Source organism: Oncorhynchus nerka, unplaced genomic scaffold (assembly GCF_034236695.1).
Source record: "Oncorhynchus nerka isolate Pitt River unplaced genomic scaffold, Oner_Uvic_2.0 unplaced_scaffold_30___fragment_2___debris, whole genome shotgun sequence".
NCBI classification, from domain to species: domain Eukaryota; kingdom Metazoa; phylum Chordata; class Actinopteri; order Salmoniformes; family Salmonidae; genus Oncorhynchus; species Oncorhynchus nerka.
This window is the reverse complement of record NW_027040333.1, coordinates 1-21,319: the sequence shown is the minus strand read 5'-3', so window position 1 is coordinate 21,319 and position 21,319 is coordinate 1. Positions and strand designations below refer to the sequence as shown.

Below are 21,319 nucleotides of genomic sequence, written 5' to 3'. Positions count from 1 at the left end.
CTCGTCGCAGGGCTTGCAAACTATTACAAACTACAAAGGGAAGCACAGTCGAGAGCTGCCCAGTGACACGAGCCTACCAGATAAGCTAAACTACTTCTATAATCGCTTCAAGGCAAGTAACACTGAAACATGCATGACAGCATCAGCTGTTCCGGACGACTGTGTGATCACGCTCTCCTCAGCCGATGTGAGTAAGACCTTTAAACAGGTCAACATTCACAAGGCCGCAGGGCCTGCAGATTACCAGGACGTGTACTCTGAGCATGTGCTGACCAACTGGCAAGTGTCTTCACTGACATTTTCAACCTCTGTCTGAGTCTGTAACATGTCTCAAGCCATAGACCCTGTACCTAAGAACACTAAGGTAACCTGCCTAAATAACTACTGAACCGTAGCACTCACATCTGCAGCCATGAAGTGCTTTGAAAGGCTGGTCATGGCTCACATCAACACCATTATCCCAGAAACCCTAGACCCACAGATTATACAATCTCTATTGCACTCCACACTGCCCTTTCCCACCTGGACAAAAGGAACACCTATGTGAGAATGCTATTCATTTGACTACAGCTCAACATTCAACACCAAAGTGATCTCAAAGCTCATCACTAAGGTAAGGACCATGGGACTAAACACCTCCCTCTGCAACTGGATCCTGGACATCCTGATGGGCCGCCCCAAGGTGGTAAGGGTAGTTAACAACACATCCACCACGCTGATCCTCAACACGGGGGCCCCTCATGTGTGCGTGCTCAGTCCCCTCCTGTACTCCCTGTTCACTAATGACTGCACGGCCAGGCATGACTCCAACACCATCATTACGTTGGCAGATGACACAACAGTGATAGGCCTGATCACCGCCAACGAGGAGACAGCCCATAGGGAGGAGGTCAGAGACCTGACCGTGTGATGCCAGGACAACAACCTCTCCCTCAATGTGATCAAGAAAAAGGAGATGATTGTGGACTACAGGAAAAGGAAGACCGAACAAACCCCATTCACATCGACAGGGCTGTAGTGGAGCAGGTTGAGAGATTCAAGGTTCTTGGTGTCCACATCACCAACAAACTAACATAGTCCAAGCACACCAAGACATTTGTGAAGAGGGCACAATAAAACCTATTCCCCCTCAGGAGACTGAAAAGATTAGGCATGGGTCCTCAGATCCTCAAAAGGTTTTACAGCTGCACCATCGAGAGCATCCTGACTGGTTGCATCACAAGCTGGTATGCTCAGCCTCCGACCTCAAGGCACTACAGAGGGTAGTGCGTACAGCCTAGTACATCAAAGGGGCCAAGCTTCCTGCCATCCAGGACCTCTATACCAGGCGGTGTCAGAGGAAGGCCCTAAAAATTGTCAAAGACCCCAGCCAGCCTAGTCATAGACTGTTCTCTCTGTTACCGCATAGCAAGCGGTACTGGAGCGCCAAGTCTAGGTCCAAGAGGCTTCTAAACAGCTTCCACCCATAAGCCATAAGACTCCTGAACATCTAATCAAATGGCTACCCAGACTATTTGCATTGTCCCCCCCTTTATGCTGCTGCTACTCTGTGTTATTATCTATGCATAGTCACTATAATAACTCTACCTAAATGTACATATTACCACAACTAACCGGTGCCTCCACAAATTGACTCTGTACCGGTACCCCCGTATATAGCCTCACTACTGTTATTTTAGTTATTTGTTTCTTTTATTTCTTATTTTTGAGTGTATTCTTCTTAAAAACTGCATGGTTGGTTATGGGCTTGTAAGTAAGCATTTCACTGTAAGGTTGTATTCGGCGTATGTGACAAATGAAATTTGATTTGATTTGATGCAACCACAGTTGAAGAGCACTCAGACTTTCTGAACATCTAGTTCAGTCCTATGTGTTCTCTGGCCCATCTCTGATATCCTGTTGTGGATATTGGCTATGATGGTGGGTACCCCATTGACAGAACATACAGAGCTGTGGTGGGAATCCGTGTAGACAGTTTTAGTGTCCATGCGTAGTGCATTATAGACAGTGTTAATGTGCATCCATAGTATAGAGTAGTGAACAGTACTGTCCATAATGTAGTATAGAGGCCATGTCATATGCTAAGTCCAGGGTGTTCCCAGAGTGGTTTACCATGAAGCAAGCTAGATCTACACAGGGTCTTTTAAATCTAGCCAGCTTCAGTTAGCTTCACATTCCAGCTCAGGTTTCATCTGTACCACGATGGTGGATATTGCTCGTCCAACTGCCGCAAAAGGCTGTCACATGCTTCCCAGTCGAAACAGTTTATGCTTATAAGTTTTTGTTAGTTTTGGTGTTAGGTAGTTTTTTTTCAGCTGTTCGCGTACCCCAATTCTTTTCTTGAGGCAAGTCGAAGTTTGGTAGTCGAAGTCTACACCTTTCATCTGTGACTGGTTCACAGTAGGGTTGGGAACTATGGATGGAATTCTTCCATGAAGTGTTTGCTATCATTCACTTGAGAAGTACTGCACTAAACAGATGTGTAATTGCGCGACTAAGACCTCTGCAAAACTTTAAAAGTTCAATACAGAATTTCGAGGAAGAATATTTTGAGAAGTGTTTCTAGCTATATTGTTACTACGGTGGATTAAGAGAGACAAACAGTAATATTGCCGCTTCTAGTTTTTCAAGCAAGGTCTTTAGGGAGTGCGTGCACAGAAGTTTGCAAAAGTGTTGTCTTTTATTATCTGTCATTAATGCCTTTGATGTGCTTATCAATACACCAGCACCCTTTTCCCCCACTCCTATCAATAGCATTTTTATAGTCATTCAAAAGTTTGACTGTGCATGAACTTTGCCAAGATAATCCATCCACCTGACAGGTGTGGCATATCAAGAAGCTGATTAAACAGCATGATCATTACATAGGTGCACCTTGTGCTGTAGCCAATGAAAGGCCACTTTAAAATGTGCAGTTGTCACACAACACAATGCCAAAGATGCCTCAAGTTTTGAGTGTGCAATTGGCATGCCGACTGCAGTTATGTCCAACAGAACTGTAGCAAGAGAATTTGATGTTAATTTTTCTAACATAAGCTGCCCCGAATGTTGTTTTAGATAATTTTGCAGTATCTGCAACCGGCCTCAAAACCGCAGACCACGTGGAACCATTCCAGCCCAGGACCTCCACATCCAGCTTCTTCACCTGCAGTGGGGGTGGGTGGTGCTGAGGAGTATTTCTGTCTGTAATAATGGCCTTTTGTAGGGTGTGAGAGTAAAATTGCAAGATTGTTATACTTTCATTGCATCAAATGGTTGTTTTATGCAACATAATATAGGGTTCTTATAACTCTAGTGTGTCTGTGTGAGCTGAAAGTGGGCCTCTGGGAGAAAACTGACAGGATATTTACAATGTCTTTTGGGTGATAAAACTGAGACCACATTCCAGAGCACGAGTTAATGTTTCTGTTCTATTAAAGGTACTAGGGAGAGATGACCCCCAGGGCCAGAGCTTGGTTTCTATACAAATATAATTGTTTTTACAGCAGATACTGCGTTCTGTGAATTATAAGTATCTTTCATACAAAGCTTAACATTGTGACCCATTCCATAACACTGTTTGTCATGTAGACTGAAAGGGGTGCATCTTGGCTATAAAAGACCATTGTACTTTTGTCTCAGGGCTCTCAACAAATCATGTGAGTGGGATTCATTGACCAGCCATGATTATCGTAGAGCACTCAATTAACTTGTGTGTATGATGTAATGACCTGCTCCCTTAAGTGAATAAAGATTGTTTAAGTGTAACTCTGACTTGTGATAATTTCTTATTCAAATGAGAGAGAGTTAAGGGAAAAACTCATGATTGGTTGGAGTTGGCGCCCGAGTGGGTGGGCCTATGCCATCCAAAGCCCACCCATGGCTACACCCCTGCCCAGTCATGTGAAATCCATAGATTGGGGCCTAATGAATTTATTTCAATTGAGTAACTTCCTTATTAGAACTGTAACTCTTTGAAATTGTTGAATTTACATTTTTGTTGAGTAAACATGGCTAAAAGTTGAGCCACTTGTGTGGTACCGATTATCCTGAGTTAAGCTCAAGAGTTGACCGACTCCTCCAACCTGTTTCATAGCGTACCCTTCTGGAGGTTGACGTTCTGATTTTCTTTGAGTCAATGATCCCTGCTGTCTAAGTCATGTGTTACAGCATCTACATTTCTAAATAATTTGTTGCATCTACCGCTTAGCAGTTCTGCCAAGTTCAAGGTATAAACCACCATTAATTTAAGTCGTCTCTCCTGGTACACTAGATCTACTTCCTCTCTGATCCCACCCTGGGACGTATGATGAGCATAGCTGAGAAGGTCCATTCTAGAATGAAATAGAACACTGCAAGCAACATCACACAGTGGATTCTTTTCAGTCTAGGTCATTTTATTTATTTCCAAGACAAGTGCAGTGGTATAGGCCTAATTCAAGGCAGCAAGAGTACACAGGAGAAATAAAACCACTGCCTGCAGTCAGCCACACGTATAATACATCAGAAAGCTTTAAGGGACTTGTCCAACTTATTCATTGTTGTGAAGAGAAGTTAGGATGTCAGTGCCATGTGTGTTGGAATCAGTCGGCAGCAGTGGTGTTGGAATCTTCTTCGATGGTGTAATAAATGCTAAACTGTGCATTGTTATTCTGGGAAAGACAGGACAGGAACATGGTTAGAATACAGTGTGATAATAACTACATTTACAAAGGCAGCCCAATTCTGATATTTTTCCTGTCTGTGTGCACACGTCTTTACCACATTGATAGAGTTTGTTAAGGCGTGCTATGTCCAGGGGCTCAGGTGATTTCTCTGTCCAATCTGGACTCCACTCTTCTTGGAGTCAATAGTGGGGTTCTGGTTTGATGAGAAGTAATAACTGCCAGGAGAAACCCAACAATGGGGATTTGAGGAAATGCTACTTTAACAAGGACTGCATCACAATGTCACCCTATTCCCAATATAGTGCACCTAGTTTGACCAGAGCCCAGGTAAAAAGTCGTGACTTAAATAGGGAGCCATTTGGGACACAGAGAAAGGTTACTGGAGCTGGATACTGTACAACTCATCTTTACTTATTGCTAGCAGTTTAAAAACAAGGCGAGGAAAATTGAGACTTCATTGGGAAGAAGGAGGAGAGGAGTGTGACTGACGTTCCGTAGTGCATTATGGAGTCGTAGTCATAGGCCAGATCCTGAGTGTCTCCTTCCTTCACCTTAAAGTTATCTTCTTTTCCTGGAAGTTAAAAGAGGCAGACGTGACTGGTGGACACTGCTGGGTGTGATTGTGATATAGGGGAATGAAAGTGGAAATCTAGACAAGTTGTTGAGATGGAAACCATTAAGTTGAACCTCTAGCAGGAGGAAACTCTACACGATTCAAGGCATGACTATTGCATCTTACCTAAGGAAACCCGTAGCGGGTGGCCTTCAAGTTCAAGAGCTTACATGTTATCCCAGGATACCCATTACGGGTGGCAACTGTAGATGACAATGTGGTGCTATTCATGTAAGGGAATTTAGCGAACAAGGTTGCTGCGTTCACACCAGGGGAAATTCGCAGGAGTTAACGAATTCAGTTATATTCCACATAATTGGAAATTAGTCTATGAAATACATAGTATTGGTTTCAAACTGAAGAACACTGATGGTTATAGAGCTGGTGCTGTGAGATTAGGATATCAGGATTCAAGGTTACTATGATATTAGGCTATCAGGACCTGCTTAGACAAAGCTATTTTAACAGTAGAGAACAGGGTTGCAATGTATGGGGAAATTAATGGCTGCAGTAATGAGTACATGATGAATGGAACATTTATATATGAACGCCTGTTGTTCTGTCCTTGTGGTGTACTGTCTATTTTTGTTATGTAGGTTTTCATGGTGTCTGGACCCCAGGAAGAGCAGCTGCTGCTTTAGCAGTACCTAATGTCAATAGTTATTCTATACGGTCTTCACTCCAGACTACAAAAAGCTCAACAAGGTGTGCTAGTGTTGGGCTGGTACAAATGCCTGCACACTGCAGCTCTTCATGGGACAAATTGACCAGCCCTGCCCCTGGTCCACATACAATGCCCGTGAGGTGGTTTAGCATGTGTTGGTGTGAGTTACCTGAGACCACGTTGTCCCACTGTATGGTGATGTATTGGTCACGGTCTGGCCGTGTGTGCTCGTGGTGCAGGCCCAGGGCATGCATCAGCTCATGACACAGGTTCCCCACGTTACAGGCTCTACCGAAGTACAGAGGCTGGGCCCCGCCCTGAAAACCTACATACGACGCACAGCTAGAGTTAAGGGAAGAAAGGTGAGAGAAGGGGGGGAGAAAGAGTGGATATGACAGGAAGAGAGAAAAATAAAGGGAAATGAAGGAGCGGTTGTGAGTTAACTGTAAACTGCTGGGAAGGAGAGTGTGTTAATGTGACCATTTTGGACTCACCCTGTCCCAGAGATGAACTCTATGTAGTTAATCTCATTGGTGTATTCGTGGAAGAGGATACACGTCTGGTCTGAAATCATCTTGAACGCTGCTAGCATAGTTTCCTTTCTGTCCACTGTGGGGGATCAGAGACAATGCATATCATTCTCACTGTATTAGAAATCATCTAGTGTTAGTGCTCATCTCTCCTACTGTATTCGACACTCACCCAGATCACCGTTGATCTTGTAGGGGATAGAAGTGACTCCTTCATTCTCCGGCCAAAGTGACTTCACAGCTAATCGGTCTTCCTGTAGAACAAAACACCTAGTCTTAAAAATCTGTCATCTGGTCTGATGAATCCCGTTTTTTGCAATTTCACGCTGATGGGAGGACTAGGGTATAGAGAAAACCACATGCATCCATCATGCCGTGAGGCAACATTGCAGGCTGGTGAGAGGCAGTGTGACACGTTCACGGCACACATGATAAAAGTAGAGCAACGTTTGAACGCCACAGGATATCTGAACATAATTGAAAACCAGGTGCATCCCTTCATGGCAGTAGTGTATCCATCTGTGAAGGGATTTTTTTCAGCAGGATAATGCCCCATGCCACAAGGCCAGGAATGGTTCCACAAACATGACAGTGAATTCAGCTTAATGCAGTGGCCTGCCCAGTCACCAGATCTCAATCCAATTAAGCATCTGTGGGATGAGATGGAACGAGCCATTTCGGATTAGAGATCCACTACCAGCCAACTGGGCACAACGATGGGAAGCATTGGGGAAATCATGGGGCCAGCATTCCTGTGGAACGCTCGACATCTTGTAGAGTCCATGCCCTGACGAATTGAGGCTTTTCTGAGGGCAAAGGGGGGTGCAACTCAATACTAGGTGTTCCTAATCTAATCACCCAGTCCCTACAAACACACAGGTATCTTTCCTGAGTCAGTTGCCGGAGAAGAAGGAAACCGCTCAGGGATTTCACCACGAGCCCAATGGTGACTTTAATGGCTGTGATAGGAGAAAACTGAGAATGGAACAACATTGTAGTTACTCTACAATACTAACCTGATTGACAGTGAAAAGGAAGCCTGTATAGAATACAATTCCAAAACATGCATCCTGTTTGCAACAAGGCACTAAAGTAATAGTGCAAAAAATGTCAAAGCAATTATCTTTTTGTCTTGAATACAGAGTGTAATGAGAGGCTAATCCAATAGATTATTGAGTACCACTTCATATTTTCAAGCAGTGGTGGTTGCATCATGTTATGGGTATGCTTATCATTGCGGACTGGGGAAGTTTCAGGATAAAAACGAAAAAAGACAGAATGAGCTAAACACAAGCAAGATCCTAGAGAAAATCCTGGTATCGTCTGCTTTCCACCAGACACTGGGAAAATAATTCACCTTTCAGCAGAACAATAACCTAAAACACAAGGGCAAATCTGCACTGGAGTCGTTTACCAAGACAGAATGTTCCAGAGTGGCCGAGTTACAGTTTTGACAAATCTACAGCAAGACCTGAAAATGGTTTCATTTTCAATAATCACGCAAATATTTCCCAAAATATTTTCACTGTCATTATGGGGTATTTTGTGTAGACTGGTTAGAATTTTTATTTCATCCGTTTTGAATTCAGGCTGTCACAAAAAAAAAGTGAAATAGGTCAAGGGGTATGAATGCTTTCGGGAAGGAACTTACCACCTTCTGGTATACAGACTGAAACTAATGATTGCAAAATCATTTCAGTTCTCTCTACAAGCCAGAATGTTAAATGTCATTTTATTTAACACTTACTCTACTGGTGGTCCGTGGTGTTGATCCTTCAGATGGTCAAAATATCCACAGGAATGTACTGTTAATACAACTTTTTAGAGTGGCGGTACTGAAGTTGAAATTTCTATCACTTATTAGTATGCCGGCGTTGTGTATTTTCCTGTGGATATTTTGGGTCTCAAATTGTGACCATCTGAAGGACCAACACCATGGAAAACCAACCGGTAGAGCAAGTTCAAATGTACTTCTAGTCAACAATCTGGCTTGAATTATTTTGCAGTCATTAGCTTCAGGCTGTGTATACCAGAAGGTGGTATCAATCGGATTCATCAGCCTAAAAGACGCAAGTAACAGGAGAGAAAGCAGGGATCATAGACTCACCGAAACCAGAATGTCTCCCTCCATGATAGCAAGGTCGAACTGTAAGTCCTCTGTAACAGAGAGAGAGGGTCTGAAACAACATGTACTGGTTACACGTCACTACCTCCAGTACCATTAAAGTCCAGACCTCATGATAGAGGTCCAGGATTGCACGCTTCATCTAATGAATGCGTTACCTTCTCTGGTTTCAGGTGTTTTATACCAATCATTTTGTCTGCGACGTGGCCCCGTCGAGGCAGTAGAACCTGAAGGGAATTGTCAACAAACTACATTTATAATATATCATTGTTTATTGATAGATAAGGCATAAACTTGAAGACAACAGATTGAGTTGTTTCTTTGGGCCCCATCACCCCAAGAGACTGACTTGATAATCACAGTATAGGCCTACCTGTGGCAGAGAAAGTCACATTTGTAGAATTGTTGATGGGGTTTGTAGAGTTGTCCACTGAAACACAGAAGAAGAAATAAAAACATTACTAAGCAGAACAGTACAATAACATAGTTTTGCAGTACGGCTGGCATACATTAAATAAAAAAGTGAAAAACAGGAAAGAGGCCTAGCTTTCAGACTATCACCTAACGAAATGACTGGTCCCCAATGCAGGCCTGCCTACCTGTGGCAGGGAAAGTAGCATTTGAAGTAGTAGCATTTGTGAAATTGGCTATGGGAACACTGCCCACTGAAACACACAAGGGAAACATATTACATGTGACATAATAATAACATGGTCAACCAATTGGCCTCTGTGAAATTGGCCTGGCCTACAGTACCTCAATTGGAAAACACTCAAAAGTAGGACGTCACAACAACAAAATTACTGGTCCTACCTTGGACAACCCAGAGAATCAAAAGCCAAACCATGTTGCAACGATGATCGTCCCCCAGGATTTGGGAGAAAAGAACCAAAGAAAGGGCACAAACAAATTCACACACTTGCTCTCTTTCCAGTCAAAGAGTGGGTGGGGCAGCAATCACAAAGTAACAGGTGCTGGTGTGGTCACTTGCTTTTAAGTTCTCAACCTCAACAACATATGGCGCTAAGTGTCTCTCGACTCAATTTCCTGCCATTTCGACCTAAGGAAGAAGAAGAATGTGCCTCGCTGTTAAACAGTAAAAACGTGGCAGTGATATGCCGTGTTCAAGTGCTACTCGGAACTAGGAAACTCTGAAATGTCAGACATGCGAACTGGTTGTAGTTAAACACGCAGTGCTGGAAAAAGTACGCAATAGTCATTCTTGAGTCAAAGTAAAGATACTTTAATAGACTCAAGTAACAGTAACCCAGTGAAACACTACTTGAGTAAAAGTCTAAAAGTATCTGGTTTTAAATGTACTTAAGTACAGTGGTAGAAAATTTAACCCTGTGGCACCCCCATAGAGATAAATAAATAAATGTTATACATCAAATTCCTTATAAGGCCGCATGTTTTAAAAAACACCAAGATTGGCAAATTCGCCACTGGCGCCCAGTGCTCTTCACAGATGAAAGCAGGGTCACACTGAGCACGTGACAGACGTGACAGAGTCTGGAAACGCCGTGGAGAACGTTCTGCTGCCTGCAACATCCTCCAGCATGACCGGTTTGGCGGTGGATCATTCATGGTGTGGGGTGGTATTTCTTTGGGGGGCCGCACAGCCCTCCATGTGCTCGCCAGAGGTAGCCTGACTGCCATTAGGTAGCAACCTGTATGCTCTAACCGGCTGGCCCTCGCTACATATTTGTCGCCAGACCCACTGGCTCCAGGTCATCAACAAGTCCATGCTATGTAAAGCTCCGCCTTATCTCAGTTCACTGGTCACGATGGCAACACCCACCCGTAGCACGCGCTCCAGCAGGTGTATCTCACTGATCATCCCTAAAGCCAACACCTCATTTGGAGGTGAAGTTTGAAGTTGGAGACTTTTATCTCCCTCACCAACTTCAAACATCTGCTATCTGAGCAGGTAACCGATCGCTGCAGCTGTACATAGTCTATCGGTAAATAGCCCACCCAATTTTACCTACCCCATCCCCATACTGTTTATATTTATGTACTTTTCTGCTCTTTTGCACACCAATATCTCTACCTGTACATGACCATCTGATCATTTATCACTCCAGTGTTAATCTGCTAAATTTTAATTATTCACCTACCTCCTCGTGCCTTTTGAACACAATGTATATAGACTCTCTTTTTTGTCTACTGTGTTATTGACTTGTTAATTGTTTACTCCATGTGTAACTCTGTGTTGTCTGTTCACACTGCTATGCTTTATCTTGGCCAGGTCGCAGTTGCAAATGAGAACTTGTTCTCAACTAGCCTACCTGGTTAAATAAAGGTGAAATAAAAAATAAAGTATGACAACTTATGACAATATACATATTGATAGGTAACTTGATAGGTGCTTGAATCGGACCATAATAAATCAATAAAAAATAACAAAAAAATGTCTCTCCTCCTCTCAGATACAATGGCAATATACACTGCTCAAAAGAATAAAGGGAACACTTAAACAACACAATGTAACTCCAAGTCAATCACACTACTGTGAAATCAAACTGTCCACTTAGGAAGCAACACTGATTGACAATAAATTTCACATGCTGTTGTGCAAATGAAATAGACAACAGGTGGAAATTATAGGCAATTAGCAAGACACCCCCAATAAAGGAGTGGTTCTGCAGGTGGTGACCACAGACCCCTTCTCAGTTCCTATGCTCCCTGGCTGATGTTTTGGTCACTTTTGAATGCTGGCGGTGCTTTCACTCTAGTGGTAGCATGAGACGGAGTCTAAAACCCACACAAGTGGCTCAGGTAGTGCAGCTCATCCAGGATGGCACATCAATACGAGCTGTGGCCAGAAGGTTTGCTGTGTCTGTCAGCGTAGTGTCCAGAGCATGGAGGCGCTACCAGGAGACAGGCCAGTACATCAGGAGACGTGGAGGAGGCCGTAGGAGGGCAACAACCCAGCAGCAGGACCGCTACCTCCGCCTTTGTGCAAGGAGGAGCAGGAGGAGCACTGCCAGAGCCCTGCAAAATGACCGCCAGCAGGCCACAAATGTGCATGTGTCTGCTCAAACGGTCAGAAACAGACTCCATGAGGGTGGTATGAGGGCCTGACGTCCACAGGTGGGGGTTCTGCTTACAGCCCAACCCCGTGCAGGACGTTTGGCATTTGCCAGAGAACACCAAGATTGGCAAATTCGCCACTGGCGCCCTGTGCTCTTCACAGATGAAAGCAGGGTCACACTGAGCACGTGACAGACGTGACAGTCTGGAAATGCCGTGGAGAACATTCTGCTGCCTGCAACATCCTCCAGCATGACCGGTTTGGCGGTGGATCAGTCATGGTGTGGGGTGGTATTTCTTTGGGGGGCCGCACAGCCCTCCATGTGCTCGCCAGAGGTAGCCTGACTGCCATTAGGTACCGAGATGAGATCCTCAGACCCCTTGTGAGACCATATGCTGGTGCGGTTGGCCCTGGGTTCCTCCTAATGCAAGACAATGCTAGACCTCATGTGGCTGGAGTGTGTCAGCAGTTCCTGCAAGAGGAAGGCATTGATGGTATGGACTGGCCCGCCCGTTCCCCAGACCTGAATCCAAATGAGCACATCTGGGACATCATGTCTCGCTCCATCCACCAATGCCATGTTGCACCACAGACTATCCAGGAGTTGGCGGATGCTTTAGTCCAGGTCTGGGAGGAGATCCCTCAGGAGACCATCCACCACCTCATCAGGAGCATGCCCAGGCGTTGTAGGGAGGTCATACAGGCACGTGGAGGCCACACACACACTACTGAGCCTCATTTTGACTTGTTTTAAGGACATTACATCAAAGTTGGATCAGCCTGTAGTGTGGTTTTCCACTTTAATTTTGAGTGTGACTCCAAATTCCATGGGTTGATAAATTTGATATCTATTGATAATTTTTGTGTGATTTTGTTGTCAGCACATTCAACTATGTAAAGAAAAAAAGTATTTAGTAAGAATATTTCAGTCCTTCAGATCTAGGAAGTGTTATTTTAGTGTTCCCTTTATTTAATTTAGCAGTGTAGTTCACAAGCCTTCCCACATTGTCTGCCACCTGTTAAACAATCTACTACTAGCCCAAGGTCTCTCCCCTCCCTGGATAGAGACAGGATGTCCTGTAAGCAACACAGCATTCCAGCCAGTCTGACGATAGCTCCATTCGTTTCCAACAAGGAACAGAAAGTCCTTCTAATTCTTGACGAAAACTACACACATTACATTCAGTATTATGATTACAATAAGATTCATACATCCATACACTAACATAGTAGTAATCTGTTTAGTTATAGTTCTGATTTAAATGTATTTTTTATTTTTTATTTCACATTTATTTAACCAGGTAGGCTAGTTGAGGACAAGTTCTCATTTACAACTGCGACCTGGCCAAGATAAAGCATAGCAGTGTGAACAGACAGCAACACAGAGTTACACATGGAGTAAACAATAAACAAGTCAATAACACAGTAGACTTTAAAAAAAAATATATATATATAAAAAAAGCATCTATATACATTGTGTGCAAAAGGCATGAGGAGGTAGGCGAATAATGACAATTTAGCAGATTAACACTGGAGTGATAAATGATCAGATGGTCATGTACAGGTAGAGATACTGGTGTGAAAAAGAGCAGAAAAGTACATAAATAAAAAGAGTATGGGGATGAGGTAGGTAAATTGGGTGGGCTATTTACCGATGGACTATGTACAGCTGCAGCGATCGATTACCTGCTCAGATAGCAGATGTTTAAAGTTGGTGAGGGAGATAAAAGTCTCCAACTTCAACAATTTGTGCAATTCGTTCCAGTCACAGGCAGCAGAGAACTGGAAGGAAAGGTGGCCAAATGAGGTGTTGGCTTTAGGGATGATCAGTGAGATACACCTGCTGGAGTGCGTGCTACGGGTGGGTGTTGCCATCGTGACCAGTGAACTGAGATAAGGCGGAGCTTTACCTAGCATGGACTTGTTGATGACCTGGAGCCAGTGGGTCTGGCGACGAATATGTAGCGAGGGCCAGCCGACTAGAGCATACAGGTCGCAGTGGTGGGTGGTATAAGGTGCTTTAGTAACAAAGCGGATGGCACTGTGATAAACTGCATCCAGTTTGCTGAGTAGAGTATTGTAAGTCATTTTGTAGATGACATCGCCGAAGTCGAGGATCGGTAGGATAGTCAGTTTTACTAGGGTAAGTTTGGCGGCGTGAGTGAAGGAGGCTTTGTTGCGAAATAGAAAGCCGATTCTAGATTTGATTTTGGATTGGAGATGTTTGATATGTATATGTATACATAATTTAGTCATTATTCATAAAAATCCCTTAACATATCCACCCTATGACTAAATCTTATACATCCAATCACACCTCTATTTGTATTAGAATATTAAAAAGCACACATCTATTTTTATTAGAAATATTTCTTGTTATCCAAATACAACCTAATAGAAACCAATATATGCATTTACACTGGCTGCTCTAGGCCTACATCAGAATCATAACTCTTCTGGTCGCAGTGGTGGGTAGTATATGGGGCTTTGGTGACAAACCGGATGGCACTGTGATAGACTGCATCCAATTTGTTGAGTAGAGTGTTGGAGGCTATTTTAAAGATGACATCGCCGAAGTCGAGGATCGGTAGGATGGTCAGTTTTACGAGGATATGTTTGGCAGCATGAGTGAAGGACGCTGTGTTGCGATATAGGAAGCCGATTCTAGATTTCATTTTGGATTGGAGATGCTTAATGTGAGTCTGGAAGGAGAGTTTACAGTCTAACCAGACACCTAGGTATTTGTAGTTGTCCACGTATTCTAAGTCAGAGCCGTCCAGAGTAGTGATGCTGGACGGGCGGGCAGGTTCCGGGGGGTGACCGATTGAATAGCATGCATTTAGTTTTACTTGCATTTGAGAGCAGTTGGAGGCCACGGAAAGAGAGTTGTATGGCATTGAAGCTCATCTGGAGGTTAGTTAACACAGTATCCAAAGAGGGGCCAGAAGTATACAGAATGGTGTCGTCTGCGTCGAGGTGGATCAGAGAATCACCAGCAGCAAGAGCGACATCATTGATGTATACAGCGAAGAGAGTCGGCCCGGGAATTGAACCCTGTGGCACCCCCATAGAGACTGCCAGAGGTCCGGATAACAGGCCCTCCGATTTGACACACTGAACTCTATCAGAGAAGTAGTTGGTAAACCAGGCGAGCCAATCATTTGAGAAACCAAGGCTGTCGAGTCTGCCAATAAGAATGTGGTGATTGACAGAGTCGAAAGCCTTGGCCAGGTCAATGAATACGGCTGCACAGTAATGTCTCTTATCTATGGCGGTTATGATATAATTTAGGACCTTGAGCGTGGCTGTGGTGCACCCATGACCAGCTCTGAAACCAGATTGCATAGCGGAGAAGGTACGGTGGGATTCGAAATGGTCGGTAATCTGTTTGTTAACTTGGCTTTCGAAGACCTTAGAAAGACAGGGTAGGATAGCTATAGGTCTGTAGCAGTTTGGGTCTAGAGTGTCACCCCCTTTGAAGAGGGGGATGACTGCGGCAGCATTCCAATCTTTGGGAATCTCAGACGATACGAAAGAGAGGTTTAACAGGCTAGTAATAGGGGTTGCAACAGTTTCAGAAGATCATTTTAAAAAGCGAGGGTCCAGATTGTCTAGCCCGGCTGATTTGTAAGGGTCCAGATTTTGCAGCTTTTTCAGAACATCAGCTATCTGGATTTGGGTGAAGGAGGGCTTGGGCGGGTTGCTGTTGAGGGTGCCGGGTAATTGACCGGGGTAGGGGTAGCCAGGTGGAAAGCATGGCCAGCCGTAGAGGAATGCTTATTGAAATTCTCAATTATAGTGGATTTATCGGTGGTAACACTGTTTCCTAGCCTCAGAGCAGTGGGCAGCTGGGAGAAGGTGCTCTTAATCTCCATGGACTTTACAGTGTCCCAGATCTGAGTGCACCCTGTCAGTCCATAAATACATTTTTTTAAAACATGCGGCCTTATAAGGAATTTGATGTATAACATTTATTTATTTATCTCTATGGGGTGCCACAGGGTTAAATTTTCCACCACTGTACTTAAGTACATTTAAAACCAGATACTTTTAGACTTTTACTCAAGTAGTGTTTCACTGGGTTACTGTTACTTGAGTCTATTAAAGTATCTTTACTTTGACTCAAGAATGACTATTGCGTATTTTTTCCAGCACTGCGTGTTTAACTACAACCAGTTCGCATGTCTGACATTTCAGAGTTTCCTAGTTCCGAGTAGCACTTGAACACGGCATATCACTGCCACGTTTTTACTGTTTAACAGCGAGGCACATTCTTCTTCTTCCTTAGGTCGAAATGGCAGGAAATTGAGTCGAGAGACACTTAGCGCCATATGTTGTTGAGGTTGAGAACTTAAAAGCAAGTGACCACACCAGCACCTGTTACTTTGTGATTGCTGCCCCACCCACTCTTTGACTGGAAAGAGAGCAAGGGTGTGAATTTGTTTGTGCCCTTTCTTTGGTTCTTTTCTCCCAAATCCTGGGGGACGATCATCGTTGCAACATGGTTTGGCTTTTGATTCTCTGGGTTGTCCAAGGTAGGACCAGTAATTTTGTTGTTGTGACGTCCTACTTTTGAGTGTTTTCCAATTGAGGTACTGTAGGCCAGGCCAATTTCACAGAGGCCAATTGGTTGACCATGTTATTATTATGTCACATGTAATATGTTTCCCTTGTGTGTTTCAGTGGGCAGTGTTCCCATAGCCAATTTCACAAATGCTACTACTTCAAATGCTACTTTCCCTGCCACAGGTAGGCAGGCCTGCATTGGGGACCAGTCATTTCGTTAGGTGATAGTCTGAAAGCTAGGCCTCTTTCCTGTTTTTCACTTTTTTATTTAATGTATGCCAGCCGTACTGCAAAACTATGTTATTGTACTGTTCTGCTTAGTAATGTTTTTATTTCTTCTTCTGTGTTTCAGTGGACAACTCTACAAACCCCATCAACAATTCTACAAATGTGACTTTCTCTGCCACAGGTAGGCCTATACTGTGATTATCAAGTCAGTCTCTTGGGGTGATGGGGCCCAAAGAAACAACTCAATCTGTTGTCTTCAAGTTTATGCCTTATCTATCAATAAACAATGATATATTATAAATGTAGTTTGTTGACAATTCCCTTCAGGTTCTACTGCCTCGACGGGGCCACGTCGCAGACAAAATGATTGGTATAAAACACCTGAAACCAGAGAAGGTAACGCATTCATTAGATGAAGCGTGCAATCCTGGACCTCTATCATGAGGTCTGGACTTTAATGGTACTGGAGGTAGTGACGTGTAACCAGTACATGTTGTTTCAGACCCTCTCTCTCTGTTACAGAGGACTTACAGTTCGACCTTGCTATCATGGAGGGAGACATTCTGGTTTCGGTGAGTCTATGATCCCTGCTTTCTCTCCTGTTACTTGCGTCTTTTAGGCTGATGAATCCGATTGATACCACCTTCTGGTATACACAGCCTGAAGCTAATGACTGCAAAATAATTCAAGCCAGATTGTTGACTAGAAGTACATTTGAACTTGCTCTACCGGTTGGTTGTCCATGGTGTTGGTCCTTCAGATGGTCACAATTTGAGACCCAAAATATCCACAGGAAAATACACAACGCCGGCATACTAATAAGTGATAGAAATTTCAACTTCAGTACCGCCACTCTAAAAAGTTGTATTAACAGTACATTCCTGTGGATATTTTGACCATCTGAAGGATCAACACCACGGACCACCAGTAGAGTAAGTGTTAAATAAAATGACATTGAAATTCTGGCTTGTAGAGAGAACTGAAATGATTTTGCAATCATTAGTTTCAGTCTGTATACCAGAAGGTGGTAAGTGCCTTCCCGAAAGCATTCATACCCCTTGACCTATTTCACTTTTTTTTGTGACAGCCTGAATTCAAAACGTATGAAATAAAAATTCTAACCAGTCTACACAAAATACCCCATAATGACAGTGAAAATATTTTGGGAAATATTTGCGTGATTATTGAAAATGAAACCATTTTCAGGTCTTGCTGTAGATTTGTCAAAACTGTAACTCGGCCACTCTGGAACATTCTGTCTTGGTAAACGACTCCAGTGCAGATTTGCCCTTGTGTTTTAGGTTATTGTTCTGCTGAAAGGTGAATTATTTTCCCAGTGTCTGGTGGAAAGCAGACGATACCAGGATTTTCTCTAGGATCTTGCTTGTGTTTAGCTCATTCTGTCTTTTTTCGTTTTTATCCTGAAACTTCCCCAGTCCGCAATGATAAGCATACCCATAACATGATGCAACCACCACTGCTTGAAAATATGAAGTGGTACTCAATAATCTATTGGATTAGCCTCTCATTACACTCTGTATTCAAGACAAAAAGATAATTGCTTTGACATTTTTTTGCACTATTACTTTAGTGCCTTGTTGCAAACAGGATGCATGTTTTGGAATTGTATTCTATACAGGCTTCCTTTTCACTGTCAATCAGGTTAGTATTGTAGAGTAACTACAATGTTGTTCCATTCTCAGTTTTCTCCTATCACAGCCATTAAAGTCACCATTGGGCTCGTGGTGAAATCCCTGAGCGGTTTCCTTCTTCTCCGGCAACTGACTCAGGAAAGATACCTGTGTGTTTGTAGGGACTGGGTGATTAGATTAGGAACACCTAGTATTGAGTTGCACCCCCCCTTTGCCCTCAGAAAAGCCTCAATTCGTCAGGGCATGGACTCTACAAGATGTCGAGCGTTCCACAGGAATGCTGGCCCCATGATTTCCCCAATGCTTCCCATCGTTGTGCCCAGTTGGCTGGTAGTGGATCTCTAATCCGAAATGGCTCGTTCCATCTCATCCCACAGATGCTTAATTGGATTGAGATCTGGTGACTGGGCAGGCCACTGCATTAAGCTGAATTCACTGTCATGTTTGTGGAACCATTCCTGGCCTTGTGGCATGGGGCATTATCCTGCTGAAAAAATCCCTTCACAGATGGATACACTACTGCCATGAAGGGATGCACCTGGTTTTCAATTATGTTCAGATATCCTGTGGCGTTCAAACGTTGCTCTACTTTTATCATGTGTGCCGTGAACGTGTCACACTGCCTCTCACCAGCCTGCAATGTTGCCTCACGGCATGATGGATGCATGTGGTTTTCTCTATACCCTAGTCCTCCCATCAGCGTGAAATTGCAAAAACGGGATTCATCAGACCAGATGACAGATTTTTAAGACTAGGTGTTTTGTTCTACAGGAAGACCGATTAGCTGTGAAGTCACTTTGGCCGGAGAATGAAGGAGTCACTTCTATCCCCTACAAGATCAACGGTGATCTGGGTGAGTGTCGAATACAGTAGGAGAGATGAGCACTAACACTAGATGATTTCTAATACAGTGAGAATGATATGCATTGTCTCTGATCCCCCACAGTGGACAGAAAGGAAACTATGCTAGCAGCGTTCAAGATGATTTCAGACCAGACGTGTATCCTCTTCCACGAATACACCAATGAGATTAACTACATAGAGTTCATCTCTGGGACAGGGTGAGTCCAAAATGGTCACATTAACACACTCTCCTTCCCAGCAGTTTACAGTTAACTCACAACCGCTCCTTCATTTCCCTTTATTTTTCTCTCTTCCTGTCATATCCACTCTTTCTCCCCCCCTTCTCTCACCTTTCTTCCCTTAACTCTAGCTGTGCGTCGTATGTAGGTTTTCAGGGCGGGGCCCAGCCTCTGTACTTCGGTAGAGCCTGTAACGTGGGGAACCTGTGTCATGAGCTGATGCATGCCCTGGGCCTGCACCACGAGCACACACGGCCAGACCGTGACCAATACATCACCATACAGTGGGACAACGTGGTCTCAGGTAACTCACACCAACACATGCTAAACCACCTCACAGGCATTGTATGTGGACCAGGGGCAGGGCTGGTCAATTTGTCCCATGAAGAGCTGCAGTGTGCAGGCATTTGTACCAGCCCAACACTAGCACACCTTGTTGAGCTTTTTGTAGTCTGGAGTGAAGACCGTATAGAATAACTATTGACATTAGGTACTGCTAAAGCAGCAGCTGCTCTTCCTGGGGTCCAGACACCATGAAAACCTACATAACAAAAATAGACAGTACACCACAAGGACAGAACAACAGGCGTTCATATATAAATGTTCCATTTATCATGTACTCATTACTGCAGCCATTAATTTCCCCATACATTGCAACCCTGTTCTCTACTGTTAAAATAGCTTTGTCTAAGCAGGTCCTGATAGCCTAATATCATAGTAACCTTGAATCCTGATATCCTAATCTCACAGCACCAGCTCTATAACCATCAGTGTTCTTCAGTTTGAAACCAATACTATGTATTTCATAGACTAATTTCCAATTATGTGGAATATAACTGAATTCGTTAACTCCTGCGAATTTCCCCTGGTGTGAACGCAGCAACCTTGTTCGCTAAATTCCCCTTACATGAATAGCACCACATTGTCATCTACAGTTGCCACCCGTAATGGGTATCCTGGGATAACATGTAAGCTCTTGAACTTGAAGGCCACCCGCTACGGGTTTCCTTAGGTAAGATGCAATAGTCATGCCTTGAATCGTGTAGAGTTTCCTCCTGCTAGAGGTTCAACTTAATGGTTTCCATCTCAACAACTTGTCTAGATTTCCACTTTCATTCCCCTATATCACAATCACACCCAGCAGTGTCCACCAGTCACGTCTGCCTCTTTTAACTTCCAGGAAAAGAAGATAACTTTAAGGTGAAGGAAGGAGACACTCAGGATCTGGCCTATGACTACGACTCCATAATGCACTACGGAACGTCAGTCACACTCCTCTCCTCCTTCTTCCCAATGAAGTCTCAATTTTCCTCGCCTTGTTTTTAAACTGCTAGCAATAAGTAAAGATGAGTTGTACAGTATCCAGCTCCAGTAACCTTTCTCTGTGTCCCAAATGGCTCCCTATTTAAGTCACGACTTTTTACCTGGGCTCTGGTCAAACTAGGTGCACTATATTGGGAATAGGGTGACATTGTGATGCAGTCCTTGTTAAAGTAGCATTTCCTCAAATCCCCATTGTTGGGTTTCTCCTGGCAGTTATTACTTCTCATCAAACCAGAACCCCACTATTGACTCCAAGAAGAGTGGAGTCCAGATTGGACAGAGAAATCACCTGAGCCCCCTGGACATAGCACGCCTTAACAAACTCTATCAATGTGGTAAAGACGTGTGCACACAGACAGGAAAAATATCAGAATTGGGCTGCCTTTGTAAATGTAGTTATTATCACACTGTATTCTAACCATGTTCCTGTCCTGTCTTTCCCAGAATAACAATGCACAGTTTAGCATTTATTACACCATCGAAGAAGATTCCAACACCACTGCTGCCGACTGATTCCAACACACATGGCACTGACATCCTAACTTCTCTTCACAACAATGAATAAGTTGGACAAGTCCCTTAAAGCTTTCTGATGTATTATACGTGTGGCTGGCTGCAGGCAGTGGTTTTATTTCTCCTGTGTACTCTTGCTGCCTTGAATTAGGCCTATACCACTGCACTTGTCTTGGAAATAAATAAAATGACCTAGACTGAAAAGAATCCACTGTGTGATGTTGCTTGCAGTGTTCTATTTCATTCTAGAATGGACCTTCTCAGCTATGCTCATCATACGTCCCAGGGTGGGATCAGAGAGGAAGTAGATGTAGTGTACCAGGAGAGACTTAAATTAATG

The 21,319-nt window shown here is 43.7% G+C and overlaps 1 protein-coding gene and 1 pseudogene across 1 annotated transcript; one reads left to right on the top strand and one right to left on the bottom strand.

Moving 5' to 3' along the window:
* Positions 1 to 4,365: 4,365 nt before the first annotated feature.
* On the bottom strand, positions 4,366 to 9,601 carry LOC135570486 (astacin-like metalloprotease toxin 5; annotated as a pseudogene).
* A 6,431-nt stretch (positions 9,602 to 16,032) lies between these two features.
* On the top strand, positions 16,033 to 21,186 carry LOC115121672 (astacin-like metalloprotease toxin 5). The gene is made up of 11 exons (XM_065016526.1): positions 16,033 to 16,150; positions 16,299 to 16,364; positions 16,534 to 16,590; positions 16,737 to 16,805; positions 16,932 to 16,981; positions 18,833 to 18,914; positions 19,008 to 19,122; positions 19,275 to 19,447; positions 20,324 to 20,405; positions 20,680 to 20,801; positions 20,911 to 21,186. The coding sequence occupies exons 1-11, from the start codon at positions 16,117 to 16,119 to the stop codon at positions 20,913 to 20,915; spliced, it is 855 nt and encodes a 284-aa protein (XP_064872598.1). The 5' UTR covers positions 16,033 to 16,116; the 3' UTR covers positions 20,916 to 21,186.
* Positions 21,187 to 21,319: the final 133 nt, after the last annotated feature.

Excerpts from the sequence above, each read along its gene's own strand:
- LOC115121672 (XM_065016526.1), top strand. The coding sequence starts at position 16,117 with ATGGTTTGGCTTTTGATTCTCTGGGTTGTCCAAG. Across the intron at positions 16,982-18,832 it reads AGGGAGACATTCTGGTTTCG|GAAGACCGATTAGCTGTGAA; the intron begins GTGAGTCTATGA and ends TTTGTTCTACAG. Across the intron at positions 19,123-19,274 it reads GAGTTCATCTCTGGGACAGG|CTGTGCGTCGTATGTAGGTT; the intron begins GTGAGTCCAAAA and ends CCTTAACTCTAG.